We start from the raw sequence: 20,696 nt of genomic DNA, 5'->3' as shown, positions 1-20,696 counted from the left end.
CTCCTCGTGCGCCCGAGACTTCTCTCCGACCTACTTCTCGCGCGCCCGCCTTCGTCTTCTTCCGTAGCGCGCGTCCGCGCTTAACCCTTCCGGGGAGAGAGGGCAAGTGACCCTTCTCTTATCGTTCGGTATTCCACGGAGATTCGACGAGGGACATCGAGAAACGATTAAAGTAATTACAGACCGGATCGAGTCTCGTCGTCAGCATTCGTTGATTCGTCGCACGTAAGTTGTCGAATTAGTCTTTCCGATCCAGTGCGACGACCTTTTCTCTACTTCTACAATTTATTTACAATTTATGTGTAGGAGGGAAGAAGGATACAACTGAAGATGTTTCTGTACACGTTTTAAGTGTGACAAGTGGTTAAATGGAAGAGAAAACTATGCCGTATTAATGAAAAAAAAAACAGTCTTCTTTTCAGAGAGTTCTTTTTCGAAATTGACCGTTCGAGATAATCGTCTTTCATTTTTTCGTGTTCTAAAAATATGAGAAGAAGGTCCTGTAATTTAATTCGTAGTTTCTATGCAAATCTTGATTCTTAATTTAAATGTCAAAGGCGCTGTTTAGCAAAAAAAAAAAACTATGTATGTATATGACATAAACAATTTTTTGAGAAAAATATTATTTATATGAAAATATTACTGAAAATATTTCATATTTAATTGAGTGAAAAATGACAGACAGAAGAGAAAGAGAAAAAAACGACATAATAATATGAAAAACATATCATTAGTGCAGAAATAAAAACAAATCCTCTCGCATTCTTCTGCAAGTTAATGTGACTTTTATTTATGCCGTGACGAAATTAATTTGTGGCAATAATGCGTTACTTCCGTTTGTTCCAATTACCAGCCATTGTCAAGAGGAATTCATACATTCAGGACGACGATTGGACCACATTATTACATCTTTATCTCCGATTTCCTCTTAGTACTTTCTCAGTATTCATATTTCGCTCTTCATTTCTCAACTTTGCACCGCTTTCATTTCACGTTCTCGGACTCGCAATTCCCAGATTTCCAAACAACGAGAACATTTTCTATATTGCTAATATAAAAAAAATTAATATGATAAAAGAAATAAATAAAAGTTTCTAATAAATAAAATCTTTCGTCTAATCTCTCATCCTCTTTTCAATTTTAATTAAATTACAAAAATAAAAACTATTTATATATTCTCTGCTCTATATGCTCTATTTCTCTCTTATAACGACTAAAGAAATTTCTTGATATTACAACTTATAAATGCATCACTGCAAAAATTTTGAGGATATTGAATTGTCCTTTCTCTCCACAGTTACCTACTTACATATTAAATAAATCATGTCGACCATGATTGTCCTTTTCCGTCGTGTTTAAAATGACTCATCAGAAAAGTCATCCAGGATGATAGTTATTGCGTTTTCATACGTGTTTCGTCGTACCATTGTTCCGTCATGGCGTTCTCTCTCTCTCTCTCTCTCTCTCTCTCTCTCTCTCGCGCTCGTGCAAGTAAATTTTAATTATTGGGCACAGATCTTTATCAACGGGATTCCGGAGACGCGCGAAACTTCGTCGACGGCAGCCGGTTTAATTTTCAAGTTCACGAACGAGGGGCCGATTCGGGGCGAACCGGAAGAGGCGTTCTTCGTGAGAGGCCGCCAGCGAGTTCAGAGACCCGCCAGTGAAAGTCGATCGGTTAAATGACGACGATGCACACCTGTGTAACGTCCTATTCTGGCCGCGGGCCGCAGGTACCACGTGTTCCCTCTCCGATGAAATCTTTTTGATTTTTTTTTTTTTGCTTTAAAGCGATGATCAATTCCCCATACCCGATACGAATACCTGACGTACTCCTTCGGAATAGTATAATTATGATATTAATAGTATTAATGATTTTCTGTTATTACTACATCTGCCATCTTTCATCTGTGAAATTAACGTTACTTCTTTCCGACGAATTATGTAACACACATCTTTTTATAATTAGAAAGTTATTAATAAAATACGCGTCATAAAATAGAACAGCTTTCAGAATCAAATTTCAAAGTAATTTTATGAAAGAAATGTCGGCTACATATCAGAGATGTTCACAGTTAAAATATCCGAGAGAATTTTCATAGAATTAAAGATATAGATATCTTAAAGATATCTGCTTTCACTTTTTGGGACTCTTGAATAAGTAATAAAAGAACAGTGAAATATTTCATCAAACATTTTCTACGTTTAATTATTTTATATTTTTATTAGTTACTTACAATATAAAATTATATCGCTTTTAGTAATTAATTGGTGTATGAAAACAATACGTATGTTATTTTTATGATTTTTATAATTTATAAATTTTAATAATGTTTAAGAAATAATTATTAATACAACTATATTACATTATATATTCCTTTGATTATACAATATATAAAAAAATGTTTATATTATATTTTTTATATATAAAGAGCGAGCGTTCGATCGATTTGAATATTTATTTGTACATTTTAATATGTAACAGAACAGAAATAAATACAAGATTGAAAACTAAGAAATGAAAGGGAAAAAATAAAATTAAAAATAAGGAAAGCATCGTAATTATAATTAAACAAAAATGTTGAGAATATACGCAAAATAAAAAAGTTTATGTTTGTTTGATGAAGAAATGCCTAGTGAAATAAATTTTATTTTTCATTGTTTCCAAGATGCACAATATTTCTGAATTTAATATTAATATTAATATTAATAGGAATTTCCAGATCGGTGCTTGACAGATTTTTCCGAAAGATCGGACCTTTAAATTTCTTACGATAGCTTGAGTATCGCCGCTTGAGTAATATGGATCAGTAGGTAAGTGTGGCCCATAGTAACGCATAAACGCGAGAGGAGAAAGAGAGAAATTGCAGTTCTCTTGAATGCAGCACGTGACTAATACACCATATTATCGCAGTCTGTATTTATCGCAGTCGAACAAATCGCTCGTGCATTAAATCCCCCTCTCCCCCCTTCCCGCCCCTATAACATCCATGTCCGCCATGCATTCTTTTCTATTTTTCTCTAGAAATCATAATCACAGACACGTAATTTAGTATGCGTTAATTTAGGATTTCATAAAACGCAGTCTAAGCAGATGTGTTCTTCCAAAATGGAGATTAGGGAAGATTTGTACATTGATAATTCTTATCAAACTGTGACGACATGATTTATATGTTTGTTTCAATGTTATTGTTTTATCGTCTCTCGACAGGTGGAAAGTTCATCTCCTTATTGTGAGCGAAGAGAGAAGTCTCGTTCGTAGTCCATGTAGAGATCATGTAACGAGTTTCTCTTTTCAGCATCGAAGGGTCAACATCCGGCTTTCGGCGTGCCTTTTATGGAAATCTAATGTAAACACTTTAGAGTATCAAACGTCTGACGGCTAATCAAAATTCTTTTAAAAAAGTAAAATGACTCCTGCACGCGCTAAAATTCTACTTTGTTCGACGATTTGTAAATTAAATGTACCACTTTCGATATGCCTTAAACATTGATGGCTACTGTGTGTCGCTAATTAATTTAATTATTACCGTCACTACTAACGTCCATTATTACTTTAAATTCAAAATTCAATTTTACATTCCGTAAACTTATTATATTTTTATAAAACTTACAAAAATGTCTCCGCAGTAGTAAATAATAATCTGATGGTAAAAAAATAAATCGGTATATTCAGATTATATTCAATCGCATTTGTTTGTGTATGTGTGTGTATATATGTGTCATATTTTTTGTAGATCTATAATTTTTGAATTAATAAGAATGATATTTATAATAATGAGATAAAGAATAATAATAAATGTGAAATTAATTTGAAATTAACATTAATAAAATTTTATATAATAAAAAATTTTTATATAATAGAAAAAATTAATAATTATTTATAAATCTTTTATTTACTTTGTTTAATCCAGCTTTGTTTAATCGTAAATAAAGATTTCAAATTTGAAATTATAATAGGGAAAGTTAAGTATTCTTGAAATGCAACTTATAAAAAAAAAAAACATTATTTATCATATTTAATATAGCCGATAAATTACCATTGGCAGGTTTATAACTCATCAATTAGCAACAAATTTTAGTCTGAGACCTCGCTTGATTATCTAAAAATTTGCACAAGATCTTCATAAATTATATCCTTCGCCTTCAACGGTTTTGATGCGTCTGTGTCCTCGAAGCATCGTCGCAAACAAGTCCTAGAGAAAAAGTTGTTTATACGACCTTAACAACAAAAAAAAAGAGACGTGAAACTCTTCCTAAGAATCTTGAATCTTGAAATAACCGCAAAGATTTTGAAATCGTCAAATGTCTCTTTGGCATTTATCCTTTTGTGATCAGATTGCTGATTAAATTCGTATGAATATTTCCTTAATTTTCACCTTGTTCGCAACTTTCGAGAAGCTCTCGCGTCCTCGAGAGGCTACGCCCGCGATCAAAGAGATCATTTGGTATTAAGATCACGTTATATGTATACATTGTATGTATCCTACGCATATCACATGATGCACAAAGGCCTTCACGACGTTTTCCAATATCGTTCGGCACACTCGTTTTCCTTGACATACCTCGAAGATGAGCCCACGCGTCGCAAACATCCTACGTGCACTTACGTATCGCGACAAAAATTTTCAGTTACAATTTCCAATTACGATTATTAAATAAATAAATATCTCGTTGAAATATCTCTTTCTGAACTGTGATAAAATAAGATATAATTTTTAATTTATATTTAGTAGATGATCTTAAGCATTTTCTTAAATATTCAAAAAGAGAACATTTTTAAAGTTTTTTATTAAAAATTTTACAATATATGTGTATTATAAATATCGACGGGTCCATTATATTTAGAAAAATCTACATAGCATTTTACAATGTGCATCATATATTTATTAACGTGAAAGATAGTTATAATAATGTTTATAAGAAGTAAATTTTATTATATAAGATTGTTTTAATTTTATAATAAAAAATTGTAAAGAAGAGTATACATTTTTTGCTGTGATATAAAAATGTAAAATTAAAATATAAAAATTGTATTGTTTTCGTAATTTGTGGCGTTTATTAACTCAACAAAATAAGAATTGTCGGCGGCAATACTTAATGTATGATCATCCGTGGAAATAAGCTCGCCATCCGCATACATTATCCGCTTACGACGCACGCTTTCACGAGTCGCATCACTTCCGCCGCGCCGTGGTGAAACTTACTGATATTAAAAACAGCCTTGCAATGCATCGAGCCGTCACGCGTTTAGCCGTGCCTTTAATGCAACGAGGAAGACGAGAATCGTTTGTGATAAACGGCAACGCCGACTCGGCACATCGCGATGGCATGCCATCGCACATGATATTTATTATCTATCTGGCAATGTCGTAGAACGCACAGGTTCAAGTGTAAAACTGCGAAAGCTGAACATGAACGCGGAATGCCCTAGAAAAATTTATATAATGATATCAGATAATATTTCGTACTTTATGTAAAGTTTCTCTCTTGTTAAAAGCGAAACTGAGACTGATTCGGCGGCGTTATTTAATGCCGAAAATTGAGGGATTCCGATGTAAATTCGCGCGGCGTGGGCACATGAATCTAACTTTCTCACACAATTGCACGTAAATTTTGAATTTCAACTCGTTTTCCTTATCAGAGATCAAAGGAAATTTATAAAAAAAAAAAAACACGACACTAAAATCCATTTAAAATTTAAATTTCTCTTAAATCACTCATTATTTCACTCAAACTTTTTTGAATATAAAGTTGGAATCTAAAAATATTACCTTTTATCATTATTATGTTGATTTTCCGGTACCCTCGATTTACATTTAAAAGAACATACGTGGAATATGTGTTAAGTATGACAGATCATTTTCGTGTAACGTGGCCGAGACTGTTGTCTCAACAATTATTCTCTCGCCGGGTGTACGATTTAATTGTTCCTGCGCGATCTCTCCATGGAGAAAGATTTGCCTTCGCTTGACATATTATCTGAGATCGCAGGTAGAAATAGCGTGAAATTGTCGCGCTAACGCCGAGTGAAAACGGACTGTGTTTTACAAATTTTTAAATCGTAAGAATTATTAAACGAGAGAGGTATGTAAATGTAACGTGATTCATCGGAAAAACAATGTTGTTATTTTATTCATTTTTCCCTCGCGATAGATCGACCGAACTTTTAATCTTCTCACAGGCAGATTAGAGAAATATTGAGATCGTGAGAAGAAACGGTGAAAGTTTTCTTTTTTTTTTTTTTTTTTTTTTTTTTTACACACGATACCGTTAAAAGGAGAGTTTCCTTTTTTTACGCGGACGCTGGAAAAACCGTCGCGCGCGCCTATTTGTTCGCGTTTATTTTCCGGAACGGGGGGAGGGGGATCGTCGCCTCGCTATTGTGTGTTTCACTTCGGGAGACTCGACCATCCATTTGACACAATTTCCGCGAAAAGGTGCCGAAGAGGATCTCGGAAACGTTTGTCACGGGCGCGACGGAAACGCGCGTTCTTCCGTTTTACGAGCGATCTCGTTGTTCAACTATGCTTGAAACGGCGGCTCGCGTCGCCATCAGAAGTAGAGAATCGGCGCAAGAAGTGGCTCACTTTCGATGCCGAAGCTCGACGGGCATGATATTCGCTCGTATTTTACTTCGGGAATAAGGCGCGACTCGTCGATTCTCCAGGACTTCCCTCCGATCGTCCGATCCTTGAAATTCTTGAGTTTTTTTTCCAAATTCAGACGACGCAAGAAATACCGTCAGGTTACGCGGATTTCTATTCCCGTTCGCTCTCCCGAGATCTCGCTCGGTGGGAAAAAATTTTCTGCCGAGATGTATGATAAATCATTCGAAGAATGAGGAATAATATTACCGTGGATTAGCGCGCGGAAACCAACGTGGATGCGGCCTTAAACGAGTCGTTGAACTCGCGGCAGCAATGTAAATCGGCAAAAAATGAAATTTAGAGATATCTGCTCTCTCGTAAATATATTTTGAATAAATATATGCTTTAATGTGGCAAAAAGTTTTAGAATTTATTTTAGCTCTAGACAAAGGAGCAGAAAGGAAAAGAGATGGAGAATCTTATAAGGAATATATCCTAATGACAGATTTTATATTAAGTTTCGCAAGTTCGTTTCTCGTCTTTCCAAATTTGGAAGATGTGATTCGCACCGCTATTTCGCTTAATCAATCAAATAAATTTGTGTACGAATGCGATAAGGAATGCAAGTAAACGGTCCTTTAGGAATGCAGCACTAATTTGTTTTCTCTTTGGAAGATAAGATTCTCGCATGATGTTCTCATGATGTTAACAGGAGTCATTAATCGATTTAAGATCAGACCAGGACCAAGTTATCAACACGACTCGAGGATTTCCTGCATTCCTGCAAGTGAAACTGGAGAAGCGTTGGTTCACTCGCGACCCGAAATCCAACTCCTATTCGGCATTCGGCCTTTGCTACATTTGTTCTTCTTAATTGCCAATTATCCTTTTGTTCAATACGAAATCCCTTGACGTCTCGAACGGATCTTTGTCGCAAGATGATTTATTGTACGTATGATGATTTATTGTGTCGTAAAAAACGATATTTCACCACGCATTTATTTCGTATTGACGTTTTTGGCGTTGCTACAGATACTACGTCATCTGTAATAAAGTAGCGCGCACATCATCAATTAAATAACAGAGGAGCCTAAGTGACAGGAGTAATCGAATAATAATGATGATTATGCATTTGACACATTTGACACATGCGTGGCAAAAAAAACATTCCAAATATGTACGGTCATGTGGATACCGTTCAAGGAACTGTAATACGTTCCACATGTTATATAATACCCGCGCGATTAAAAGTTGCAAAATATAATTTTATATTACGTTAACTCCGATAAACCGATTCTTATATCTATTTTTACACTGAGTGAAAAACGGATTCTCTTGATAACTAAATATAGGTCGAGGTAATAATATTGCAAAGAGCGTTTTATTTCTAACGTATTATTTTCTCAGATTCTTTGACCAATTCGGTGTCATTTCTTTCCTCGGTGAAAATGTCGGGAGAGATCGTCATTTATTGCGACTTTCTAGTTATTAGCATTATACATCTTTATATATCTAAGTCTCAAATTAAAGTTCTGTTAAATTACTGTTTACTTAAAAGTGAATGAAGGATATGATTGTCTTATTCTCTCTTCGGAAGCTCATCTCGTCATTATTTCGAAACTCTTACTTGCTCAATTAACTCGTTTAGAAGATACTTTTTTCCTTTCATCACTCGTTAATTATCATTTCGATTAAAAAAAAAAAAATCGATTACGATATTTTAATCAAAGAATCGGTTTACCTTTACTTTATATATTCAATTTTGCCTCACAAATAATGCGTCACAAATATACTCGCCCAAGTACAATATAAAATACATATACAACGTACATAAAAAAAAAAAAAAAAAAAAAGACAGAATATTTTTTTCATACTCGTGAAATCGAAATCGTAAAAAATATCGAGCGCCAATAGACATCGTGCGCGCGCGCTGTTTACGTTTGGTCGTCAAATTATCCGTTTTAACCTGTTTAATTTCGCCGGCAGCTTGTTAATTAAAAATCGTGGCATACCTCGTTGCCGCGTGTAATTATTGTCAGCGGTAATGTGCGGCGCGCGTGCGATAATTGGTCGGCCGCTATCCGTCTCGTCCGAAAGTCCGCTGCATCCGTAAATTCTCTCGGGCCGCGCCGCCATAGAATAACGCCGACCTACTTTTGCACCCCGCGACTACTTTCACTTGCGAGGACGAGGTCAGCACGGATGCACGGGCGGAACGAATTTCCGAATAGCATACCTCCGCTACTCGCCGCGGCATATTTCGTTCGTGTTTGAATCCACTTTTCTTGTCTCTCCTCTTCATTCGTTCACTTTTACGAAAACTTTCGCGCCCCCCCCAAGACGACTTATTAATGGCTTTTACAATCGTCGCGTGACATAAATGAGCAAAAAAAAAAAAAAACCATCATTTTTACGTGCTAACCATGTCGTGTTTTTATTCGGGAATCGCCACTCGTTAGACTATAGACGGGATATTTTATGTATTATTAAAGATGAATACCGCACACATACACGCGCACGCATCGTGGAGTGAGTGAAGCGAAGATCTCCCTTTTGAGTTGTGATCTTTTTTTTAAGAGATACTCCGAGATAGATAATGTAGTTAAGATAATATTGATATTATCTCGATATAATTATACGCTACAATCGATGCTGATGTATTATTGATGGAGCTCTTGCATATATGTGTAATATGATGATATTATACGTTAGTGTAGTACGATGTTTAATCGATTTTTAGACTCTCGCTGCTTCACGCGCGAAATTTGCATAACGTGCGAACATTAACGCCATAAATCAACGAGCAGGAAGGAGAGATCGCGTGTGCGCGATTATCTTCGGGCTTCCTAGGCAATCATTAACAGCTGATCGCCGTACAGTCTTTCTTCCTCACGGCGCTAAACACCTCACGAAGGCCATTTCTTTTTGCGACGTCGTCCGGAGTTCTGTTAATGCAAAAAAACGATGCATGTACTTATCTTTTTTTTTTTTTTTTTTTTTTTTTTTTATATCATTACGGATGTAGTTAGCATATAATAGAACGGGATTATATGGGAAAACGTGCCTGAAGAAGTTGATTACCTGGCGGCCAAGTTCCACAAGATATTCTGCAAGATGTTGGACTTCAGCTCACCGCCAGCCAAGATCAATTCGCAAACAGATCGATCCTCGCAAACCGTCGATTGATCGTCGAGCGTAGGTGCCTGCTTGTGCTCGACCGGCAGATCGACGGCCCGTAATTTCGAGAGGACGATGTTCGGCTGACTAAAATTAAACCCTTGATTAAGAATACATGCGGACATTTGAATTTATTAGAGATAAAGGGAGATAAGGAGGAAGCGACTTACGTTGTCGTCGTGTTGCCGACCCGAATAACATTCGGCGTCAGTGTCGCTAATAGTAGACCAAGCGGTAGAAAAGTGCCGATTAGGTGAATAATCTTCTTCCAAGGAAACGGTCTATAAACGATATTTTCATGTTTTATGTGAGAAAAAAATGATGTTTCAAAAACATGTTAAATAGATGAACCGTTAAGTGAGACGCGGTATACATTTATATGATTGATCGTGTAATACAGGCCTTAAAATTGAATACCGAGGAAAAAATTTTAATATTCTGCTATTAAATAAATAAATACATAATAAATTTTAATATTAAAAATTAGAGTTAATTGAGTATTGATTTTTGTTATACACACACGTGTAATATATATTTTCTCTTATTTGAATTTTAATATTTTCTTAATAATATATTGTTATGAATTCTTTTGCAGCAAATATAATGTCGCATTCGCAAGCTCACCTTTTCATCCGCGGATAAACCATAGTCGGATGTGGGTCCTCTATGTATTGCACATCGTGATAGTCGCCACCCGATTGATAAAACGGATAGGGGAACTTCCGCTTTCTCGTGTAGGTCGACTGTTCCTCAAGTACCAAGATCCCGTTATTCTCCGGTTTCTTTATCATTTCGATCGCGGTCTCTTGCGACGTCGGCTGATAAGCATTCTGAGTCTGATGATAACTGATAACGTACGGTGACCTCGAGGCGTCGTAGTAAACACCGGTTAATCGATGATCGGTCGTCGGTTTCCCGAAGATCGCCGAGGTATCCTGCACCTCCGGCTTTTCGACGTTTTGAAAAAACGTCTGATCGACAAACGCATGACCGACGGCTTCCTCAAACTGCGATCTCGGACTCTCCGTAACGGTCTGCCGATCACCGAAGGAATGTCGGACGTTCGACGTTTGTGTCACGCGGTCATCCTGGAATTTAATTCTGCTCGATCGCGTCGCCTCGTCCAACAGACTGGAGACACCGTGTCCAGGAGACTGGAGATACGTGTCCTGAAGGATATTCTGAAAACGTTCGCGCTGCGTATCCAGATGAACGTTGTTCTCGAATCTCACGTGCTGCACATTGTTGAAGGGATTCGGCCGAACGGCCGGTTGCTCGATCTCGCCCAAGTGTTGGCTGGGCCTGAAGACGTTGGAATCGTTTCGATGACGGGCCTCGATGACGATCGGTGACATTAATTCTCGACTGCTATTGGTGACCGGTAATGAGGCGGGCGTCGTGTTTTCATGAATGGAATATCGATCCGTTACCGAGGAAGTCTCTTTGAAGATGACTTTCGTTTCGCGTGGCTCTTCAGACGCCTCAAGGATCCCCGCGAGTATAAGACCAACGATCAGACGAAGCAGGAAGTAACGACGCATGGGGATCTTACGCAACCACATGTTTCTCGTTCGATTAAGCCGGTAATCAATGCGAATGATGTTCATGCGTCGATGATGACGAACGGATACGGAGAACAGTTATTTCCATTGCGAGGTGTCCGCGTACTAAAACATTTGGCACGATGCGCTGCGACTTTAACTCGCGAAAAGGCAAGAGTAACGACGTAGCGTATTCTAAAAAGCGTGAACGTGGGAATGATTTCTTAATCGTCGCTTCCACAATCGTCATCCGCACTCCAATTGTTGTTGACAAAGTGAACGCTGCGACGTTTAGTTCAAGCAGCCACACACAGCCGTGGTACACGGTGCATCCTAAGGTAAATGCATAACAGATCGCAGTAAGATTGTGAAAATTTAATAAAAAAATTTTATAAAATTTAAATTTAATAGAAGAAGGAAAGAGAATAAATAATAAATTTATTAAGATTAGTTAGACATAGCTTTCGACATTTTCAGACCGTAAATAAACATCACGTAGTTAGAAATCGAAGGAAATGATTTCTAAAATTTTTTAAATAAATTAAGATTTCCTTTTCTCTGAGAAAGAGAGACAGAGAGAGAGAGAGAGAGAGAGAGAGAGAGAGAGATCTTCCTATTGTCTGAATGACATATCGATCTAGATATATGTATTTATTCGTAATAAATTTATTATTTATCCTTTTTTCTCTTTAACTTTGTTTCCTCTCGATATTGTGAATAATAAAGGTCTCTAAAATATTTGTTTATAATTGATTTATGAATTGATAAATCGCAGAAAATATAAAAATTAATTTGTGAATTTTCTACACTAATGTTATAAAAAGAAGACAATTCGCAAGTAAAATGCAATAAATAACAATTCGCAATAAATAATTCGGAATTATTTAGAAAAAGTTGGACTTTATGGCATTCTTGCATTTTTATTTCATACAATTTGAAGGAAAGGAAGAAGGAAAAATGAATTTCGGAGAAATTCAGTAGTACACCGAATAGAAACGGTCGAAATATCAGTCTGCTAAATTGCATAAGTAAGATAGGAGACATTACTTACTCTAGCAGCGCTCGTGGAACACAAGTATAATGAGCGGAAGGGGTGAAAAGACTTTCTAAGCCAAGTTTTATCGCCGAGCGGTGAGAGTCTGACCCTGTTTCGCGGCGAGGTCATATCGATATGTTCTATATGCTCCGTGATGATCTTAGAATTTTCATATTCCATAAAAAAAAAGGGATATTTTCCTACAAACTATTTTGCATTCCTTTCAACCGTCTTCATCTTGTACAATTAGCTTTATATAAGGAAGAATTTGTATTGATGTTCTACTGATGGTTTCTATTGATGTGATTATCAAATTATTGGCAATTTTTTTAAAGACAAAAGCAAATAATCTATAAAAATAAAAAATGATGAAGAAAATTTATGAATTATAATATTTAATAAATTAAATTGTAATATTTAATAAGAATAACAATTTTGAATATTAATACTTTTAAATTTTTTCTTGATCTTTGTAGTAAATGTTCACATTCTAGTTATATATAATTCATATAATTTGCAATTCATATTCAAGAGATTAACTGATAATAACGTGTACAAGTACTTTCCTTGAAACTTTCTGCCGTTGCGTAGATCTCTGACATCTAGGCTAGATCTTATAATACCCTTTTCACCCCTTCCACTTCTTCTCATATCGTTCTCGTCATCGCGACTCTCCCTCTGATATGACTGGCAATGAAAGTAGACGTTCGCTGCATTCGCAAACCATTCTACCCTTTTTTCAGGATCGACATAGTCATTTTCGCGGTTAGCTGTGTCTAAGCCGACCTAATTCCGGTTTCGAGTAGGCCAGCTGACCGCGCCAGAATCGGAACCGGAAGTAAAAAAAATCCGTTATGCATCTACAATCCCGAAAACATGCTCTTTCGTTTTTGTTCGCAGCGAGAGAAAAAAGAATTTGTTTTACATAATTACTTTGATTTCGCGACGAAGATCGATCCGTCATTATCAATTAATTAGATAAAGCTATCAAACGGTTAATTTTAGATAAAATTAAATCAAATAGTTGAATAAATTTATATGTTAATAACTTTTTAATGTTTTGAAAGACATTTCACTGTAACTCGAATATTAAACTTAACATTTTAAGTCTTCATTATATACAAGAGACTTGTCACGCAAATTTTTAATATATCGGTGATAAAGCTTAGAAGATGAAGTCTATATGATATAAATTGAAAGATATACAATGACGCAACGTGGACACGTTTGGCGATTCTGCTTTGGGATGACATGTAACGCGATATTTGCATAGGTATAGCGAAAATCGATGGTAGAGCATAGTTGCTCGACAGACGAGAAAAGAAATCGTCCGTTTCTGGGTCGGCGTCTGATAAAAAATCCTAGATCGGAGAAAATCTGGCGGAAGACTCGGAAGCTGCTCGTAAAACGGAAACTGTTAAGATGCGTTTCACTCGCGCGACCAGCAGGAATCACCGTGATGTGAAGGAGGAAAGGCACGAGAAAAGAAAAAAAAAAAAAGAAAGAAACGACGGAGGTTTCTGGGCCGCGAAAGCGCAAAAATCGGTAAACGGCCGATTCTACGATTTGTTCGCCGATCCGATTCCGTGGCATCTACTATACGTCGAAGAAGGCCAAATCGGCGATTTACCGAGCATGAAAATCAACGGCGGCCTTCTTTGTCCTTTATGCCGGCGCGATGTCGGCATGTCCTTAATTGTGCGGCCATTCAGCCAGAAACTCCATTTCTTGTATCGCAGTATGTGCACATTCATAGATATATAATATATAAACAATATAAATAAATATAATATGATAAACGAATAGACCTTTTCTTTTATTATTATAATATCTAGTTATATTATATTCATGCCAAAAGAAATCATTGCATCAAAATAATAATTTTAATTATAATAATATTAGATTTTAATAAATTCATATATTTTATTTGCAAGAAGAGAGAAAAAAGAGGGACAATCAAATTTTTTTATTGCATATTACATAGTTAATAATTCTAGATCTCAGGTATCAATATCCATGATAATTTAATTTAAATACATAAATAAATATTATTATAAATAATAAGCTAAATATTAATGTCAAATGTAGTTTTTCTTTCTACAATAAATAAAAAAACCTGCACGTTTTCCTTGAAATAATACGTATGCTTTATAAAATGTTTTTGTGTCTAATTTACATTAACATACATTTTTATTACAGAAATCGGAAAATCGGAAAGTAAGAAAGAGTTGAGATTTCCGCTCGGTCTTTCTGAGATAGCCGAAACTGCTTTGGTGCCGCGCCTAGAGGAGGCCGCGGTTAGAAGAGAGAGAGCAACTCACCGCCATCGCGCGTCAGAACGTGATTTCTGCCGCGTTTAAACGGTGAAAGTAGCGATTTGACAAAAGGTAAAACTCGCGTGAAAATGACACTGTCGCCGGTCGTAGTCGCGTTAGAGAATCGTCGTCGTCCGTCGTGTCGTCAGCCCGATTGTGACAATTAGCGCGTGACACCGCGCGCGGTCTGGGTCTGTTTCTCATTAGCGTTGTTCTCCGTCGTCGGATATAACTCTTCCCAAATCGGAAATGGGTGGACGACAATGGCGAGTGCCAATTAACGGGCAGGGGGAAACGACCGAAGATCGGTTTCGTGCCACTTTTCTCGGTCAAATCACGGCAACGTTTTCTTCATTCACGAAGCGATCGCTCGCTTCGTTATCGCTACGCGGCAGGAACAATCTCATCGGCAAAGAGCGGCAATTAAAAACGGCCGCGAGAAGACAAGTTGTAAACGAGCGTATCATTCCTCCTCGTATATTAAATGCGCGCGTCTGCGATTTTCACTATCTGAATTTTTACAACAACGTTGTAAGTATGCCTGATTAGAGACGTCGATAAATGAGAAAACATATTGTAAATAACTCGTCGAGATAATTATTTTAAGCGGATCGATCCAAGATCCATTTCTTAATAAACGGAAATATTAATTGTCTCGATGAAAGAATGGAAATGTAAAAATTTTATTTAGCTGACAAATAAATAAATTCGTAATTTAAATAATGTGCACATATTTGCAGCGCTTTTCTCTTATCTTTGAAATCGTTAAAAAAAAATAATGTTTAATGATTAAAGTTATCTATGTTAATTTTAACATAATATTTTGTATGTATTAACTCTTCCGCGATACTAATTTCAGCTAATTAGGATACGTTATTAACGTTTAAACGTGTAATGATGTTTGCGATGTAAACAGAATTAGAAAGACGTTTCAGCCTCATTTAAGAGAACTTTCCATCTCCATCTCATTTTACTCTAGTCATCATCATCATCATCATCATCATCGTCATACAGAAATTTACGCGAAAGCGAGACATTCCGAAATAAATAAATAAAATAAATATATCTCTCAGTCGAAACAAATGTATCCCCGTGCAAGAATATAAGATATCTTATATCTCGGCTATCTAGGAGGCTGTTAGAAAAGCGAATGCCTTGGAAACCGCTATAATCTCCCGTGGTAACTCCCGTATAACATACAACAGTACCTCGCGCAAAAATACAGACATCATTCACTTGTCGGAGGCCAGTGATGGGCTCGATCTCATCGATCATCGATCGTGGCCGGCATGACCGACCTCTCCTCCCATTGTTGTTCATTGTATTCCAAGAACGATCGTTATTCAGGGGGGGAGGGGGGGGAAGGAGAAAGACCCCGTGCGGAGAACCGCGGCAGAGGATGGCGGCTGATGCGAGAGGAAGAAAACGCGAGATCGAGAGAAAGAGAGAAAGGGACGCGCGCGGAAATCGCGGGCGAGAAGGAGAGACAATGTGGCGCCCGTTCTCCAGGTTGACCAAGCCAAGGAGGTAAGAACGGAATAACACAACGGCTACGGGGAACGGAGGAAGATGCAAAATGGACCAAGCACCGACGAAGTGGGGATCTGGATTAAAAGCAAACGAGGGCAACGTCTCGGCAACAGAGCCATCTCGGACCTTGAAGAGTCGAGGCCGCGCGAGTATTCCACTTCCGTATTTATATAACGTTGCTCCGTTGTTTTTTTTTTTTTTTATTGCTGTTACTATTGTTGTTGCTACCGTAGTAATTCTGCTGCCTGTTGTCCACACGCCGGCGCGAGTTGCGCGCAGTTCTTTCTCTCGCTAACGGAATCTCCGAACAGAGCGATACACGGACCTCCTTGTTCATGTAATTGAAGGCGACGACTAATAACGACACGGTCAGTGCGACGCATTGTGTACGCGAATTATTCGTTACAATCGGCGTTACAATCATACAGTAGGATTCCGTAGAATTAAGTAAGAATTAAGTAAGAATTAAGGCAATGTGCAAAATCACGAAGTGGACGTTCAAACGAGGGATTGATAGTGATCTCGACGAATTTCTTTGTTTCTTAAAAATTCTAACTCGACATGATTTTTAACCAATCTTCTAACAAAAATGATTTTGTCACGATTTCATCACGTTATTTATTAATTTTTATAGCGCTTTAAAGGTTTTTCTATGATATCTTGTTTCAGAATAATGTCTACTCTTTCTTATAATTTTCTCACAATTTATTAATATGCATTATTCTTCTTCTTTGTTAAAAATAAAATTACACAAATAAAAGCAAATGTAAAAAGATTGTACCGTATTACTGTTAGTTAATTAAAGGAGAGAATTTTTATAACGAATTCTAAACAATATATGAAATAAAGTTCCTTGTGTTTTCAGATGACACCAAGAGGAGCGGTATGCCTGCTCCTGACGATTTTGACGTTAGGAACGTTAGGAAGTTCGCAAGGGAGCACGAGATACTTTGTAAAAATGCGGACGAACGCATCCGACATGTTCAGAACAAAGGTAGACAATTTGAGGATTCTTCAGGATCCGATAGCAATCACGCCGAATCCTCTGTACGACAATGGGAATGAGCATCAAACTGACGACGGGAGGATGACCAAAGAGATATCGGGCGATCAGTACAATCGAAGGAATTCTTTTGTCGAAACTTCGACCTTCAATCCGGACGTGCTCAACAAGTTTCTCGAGGAATACGCCAATAAAGTAAAGAGCACCACCGAGAGGAATTTCAAGTATCCCTTCAGAATCGTGAAACCGCCTGCGGAACCGCTCGTTCTCGAAATCGATAGCGAAACCACCGAGACCACGACCATTCAGGAGCAGGACGAAAAGTTTGATCAGACTTCAAATGCTACTTCAACAGAGGATGCGGTAAGAAACATATTTCATAGTGACATAGTGACATTGTTCTTCTGAATTATAAATAATAAGCAAAAGGAAATACTAAATAAAAAAAATATATCTTAATTTTAAGTTCGATTCAATACTATTTGTTACAATTCGTTATTATATAATAAACAACATGTTAATTAATTTTTTCATTATCTTTATTCGTTTAGTTAAGCGAGGCATTAAACGACACTTTGAAAAGAAACAAGTATTATGGTACAAACACTTATGAAGACAGAAACGGCTGGGTGACGTTGGAAGCAATTCCGTGGTCCAAGAGCAAAATTTCCAAGTGGCAGGCCAATCCCAGCACGCAACGACCTTGGCCGGAGATAAAGCCATGGGATAAACCGAGCGTGAAACCATGGGCCAGTGACTTTACCATCAGACCCACTTATGAAAACAACAAACCATGGTAAGTACTACAACCGTTAATTTTCCTTTCACTACGTGGTCTCATATACAATATGAAAATAGGTTTTGTGATATTATGATGAGAGATATTTATTGTTAGCATAAAATTAAAACTTTCTTTCTCGTAACTATATTTACAAAGCTTAATTTCATTTTATTGTCTAACGTTAATACCAAAAGTATTAAGAAGATTTTACCAAAAATTATTCACTTCTTATTTCTGCTTTATTATTTTCGAACAAAGCAATTTACAAAAAATTCAGATCGTTTCTATTGCCTAATATTTTAGTAAAAATCTTTATTTTTTTTTTTTTTCTTAAGTCCTCAAAATAAAAATTTCATTAGCGTTCATTGAAATCTAACTTATCGTTGATTTTATAGGCGAAAAGTCTCTCTCGACGAAATACTAATTTTACACTACTGCAAAAACAAACAATTGTGTCTTAGGTACGACAAGCCGAAGCCTAACTGGTCCGATAGTAACGAGAAGCCATGGCAGAAACCAATTTCACGTCCCCCTTATCGTCCTGATGACACGTCTAATCAGGCGCAGAAATGGCCGCCGGAGAGGCCCACCTGGAACAAGTATGATCCCCATCGTCCCAACAGCGATATCATCACGGACGACAGACCGTCCAATTTCCCCAGCACTTGGTCCCGACCGCAAACTTCCAAACCGCCGTATCAGTTTATCGACAGATTCTCGGAGAAGGATCAATCGGGAGATGGGAGCAATTGGCACGATTACCCATCCAAATACGAACAAGATCGACCTCGACCCACCCTGATCACGGAGAGGCCGAATTTCTCGCATTATCAGTACATAAACAACCATCCACCGAGTCATCCGGCGAGTGGCGACGGCCAATGGGTCCTGTTATCGACGAACCGAGGATACTCCAAGTCGAGGCAGAGGTCAATCAAGATCGACGCGATAAACTCAGCAGAACCGTTCGAGAGGATTAATACGACGGGTCGCGGAAACGGAGATAAGGACGAGGCTCCTGCCGTAGCCGTGATGACCTCGAAACGCCAGGTTAGGCTAGATGATCAAAGAGAGATAAAGAACTAATTTTAGTTCAGCTAAAATACGTCCTCTATCTCTCGCCAAATAATTTTCCTCTTTCAAGTTGGCAAATATCCGCCAAATAAATATCTATTAAATAAATATGCCATAAATATTCATTTAATAATAATTAAAATTTCGTCAGATATACTCTGCGTATTATATTGTTGTCGATGTAAATTACCAAATGACTTGAATATTTATCAAAGGAGATATCAAATGACGGCCGCTTTATGAAAGATCGTTTACCTAGGTCAGATTGACGGTGTTGCCATCGATCAACGGCACAAACACGACGACGTCCCACGGAGGTCTTCTGGAAGTCGAGAAGACGTTCAAGAGCGTCGAGCAGAGTCGAAAGGAGTACGAGATGAAGAAACTGATGGCGGTGCCAAATATCCTGAAGAAAAGACCAATCAGGCACACAACCCTGAACTCCAACCAACCATCAAGTTCGGCCGTTCTGGCAGCCGTTGGAGCAGGTACGACCTAACCTAAAATAATATATCAAAATATATTAATCGCTTCTCCATGATAAATTTATATTTTGAATTCATGTAAAGATTTAAAAACGATGCGTTGATTTAAAATTTTTTAGATATTTAAGAAGATTGAACGTTTGAAGATTGAACGTTCAGTTTGTGAAAAAACAGAAAATTATTGATATGTAAATAATAATGTACGTATCTGTTAATGTTTTTATTAAAATTTTTAATTATGTCGTATATCGCAATAATAAGTTTAATCGTTCAATAAATCTATTACAATTGCATAATAAATTACGTCGACAAAAGATAATTTTATATGATAACACTGACACTTAAGTGCGTAATATGAGAATCTCGAGAATTTAAATTGCAGAAAATTAATACATTAAATTTATACCTGTTTAAATTATTTTTGTTTGTAATTATTGCATTTATGCGACAACAGGCATGCTGCCGGCGACGATGGCAATGATGATACCGATGATGCTGGGCCGTCGAAAGAGAGATCTGAGACTGATGGAACATATCTTGAACAATGAACTGAATCTGCATGAATTCGCGAAGGAATATAACGTTCAACTAAAAAGACCAATAGAATCATAGAAATTAAGATAGCAAAAAAAATTCGTTTGAAGAACTCATTAGAATGGCGGCAGGAAACGGAGCGCACGACGTTGTGCGAATAACATTGAGATGCAGGACATTGGGGGTTTGGAAACGGAAGTGGTTTACCCAGAAATCGGATTTCGCACCGATTACCCGTTTCGTTCCGTGTCATTGAATCGAAATGAATGTAGTCTGAACAAACAAAACGGAACATTACGCACAAACATGACATATTTATACGTTCTCGTGTTTTATACAACGTATCCCTTAAGCTTACAAAAAAATCATGTCAGTTGCGGAAGTCGGATTATAAAAAAATTAGAGTTTCAAGTTTCATCGTATCTAATCAGATCTAAATGATGCTTCCGTATTTCTAAAACATCGCGTTATGTCAACCCGGTTAGACTATAGATCATATTAATACTGAATACGTCTTTGAATAATCAATGTATTCCTGTCCGTGTCTACACAGGCGAGGATATAAGCACGATCGATTTAGAAACAATCACCTGTTGCTATTCTAGTAGTCACTAAGTAAAGCGAAGTTAA

General features: G+C 37.1%; 2 protein-coding genes and 1 long non-coding RNA gene across 4 annotated transcripts; 2 read left to right on the top strand and 1 right to left on the bottom strand.

Moving 5' to 3' along the window:
* The first annotated feature begins 83 nt into the window (after nt 1-83).
* On the top strand, nt 84-778 carry LOC105424028 (uncharacterized). The gene is made up of 2 exons (XR_967468.2): nt 84-225; nt 307-778. It is a non-coding gene; the product is annotated as an uncharacterized LOC105424028 (long non-coding RNA).
* Nucleotides 779-6,994: 6,216 nt separating this feature from the next.
* On the bottom strand, nt 6,995-19,422 carry LOC105424029 (uncharacterized). Its single transcript, XM_011634060.3, has 5 exons — nt 19,303-19,422; nt 10,392-11,641; nt 9,938-10,048; nt 9,672-9,854; nt 6,995-9,535 (listed from the first exon to the last, which is right to left on the bottom strand). The coding sequence occupies exons 2-5, from the start codon at nt 11,372-11,374 to the stop codon at nt 9,448-9,450; spliced, it is 1,365 nt and encodes a 454-aa protein (XP_011632362.2). The 5' UTR covers nt 11,375-11,641; nt 19,303-19,422; the 3' UTR covers nt 6,995-9,447.
* LOC105424030 (uncharacterized) lies at nt 16,061-20,389 on the top strand. Of its 2 annotated transcripts, none has more exons than XM_011634062.3 (6): nt 16,061-16,557; nt 17,055-17,555; nt 17,744-17,988; nt 18,435-19,023; nt 19,312-19,535; nt 19,987-20,389. In XM_011634062.3, exons 2-6 carry the CDS (start codon nt 17,055-17,057, stop codon nt 20,078-20,080), a joined length of 1,653 nt encoding a protein of 550 aa, XP_011632364.2. In that variant the 5' UTR covers nt 16,061-16,557; the 3' UTR covers nt 20,081-20,389. The 2 variants fall into 2 exon arrangements, with proteins under 2 accessions (XP_011632364.2, XP_011632363.2); XM_011634061.2 differs by having other exon boundaries at nt 16,066-16,557; nt 19,307-19,535.
* The last annotated feature ends 307 nt before the right edge of the window (nt 20,390-20,696 follow it).

This window comes from Pogonomyrmex barbatus, unplaced genomic scaffold, assembly GCF_055798465.1.
Source record: "Pogonomyrmex barbatus isolate J1 unplaced genomic scaffold, ASM5579846v1 scaffold2, whole genome shotgun sequence".
NCBI lineage: Eukaryota > Metazoa > Arthropoda > Insecta > Hymenoptera > Formicidae > Pogonomyrmex > Pogonomyrmex barbatus.
This window is presented reverse-complemented; position numbering and strand designations above follow the sequence as displayed.

Coding starts and splice junctions, on each gene's coding strand:
- LOC105424029 (XM_011634060.3), bottom strand. CDS start 11,374: ATGAACATCATTCGCATTGATTACCGGCTTAATCGAACGAGAAACATG. Junction 10,049..10,391: donor GTTTATCCGCGGATGAAAAG/GTGAGCTTGCGA, acceptor TATCGTTTATAG/ACCGTTTCCTTGGAAGAAGA. Junction 9,536..9,671: donor TTGTGGAACTTGGCCGCCAG/GTAATCAACTTC, acceptor TTGCATTAACAG/AACTCCGGACGACGTCGCAA.
- LOC105424030 (XM_011634061.2), top strand. CDS start 17,055: ATGACACCAAGAGGAGCGGTATGCCTGCTCCTGACGATTTTGACGTTA. Junction 17,989..18,434: donor TATGAAAACAACAAACCATG/GTAAGTACTACA, acceptor ATTGTGTCTTAG/GTACGACAAGCCGAAGCCTA. Junction 19,024..19,306: donor TGATGACCTCGAAACGCCAG/GTTAGGCTAGAT, acceptor TCGTTTACCTAG/GTCAGATTGACGGTGTTGCC.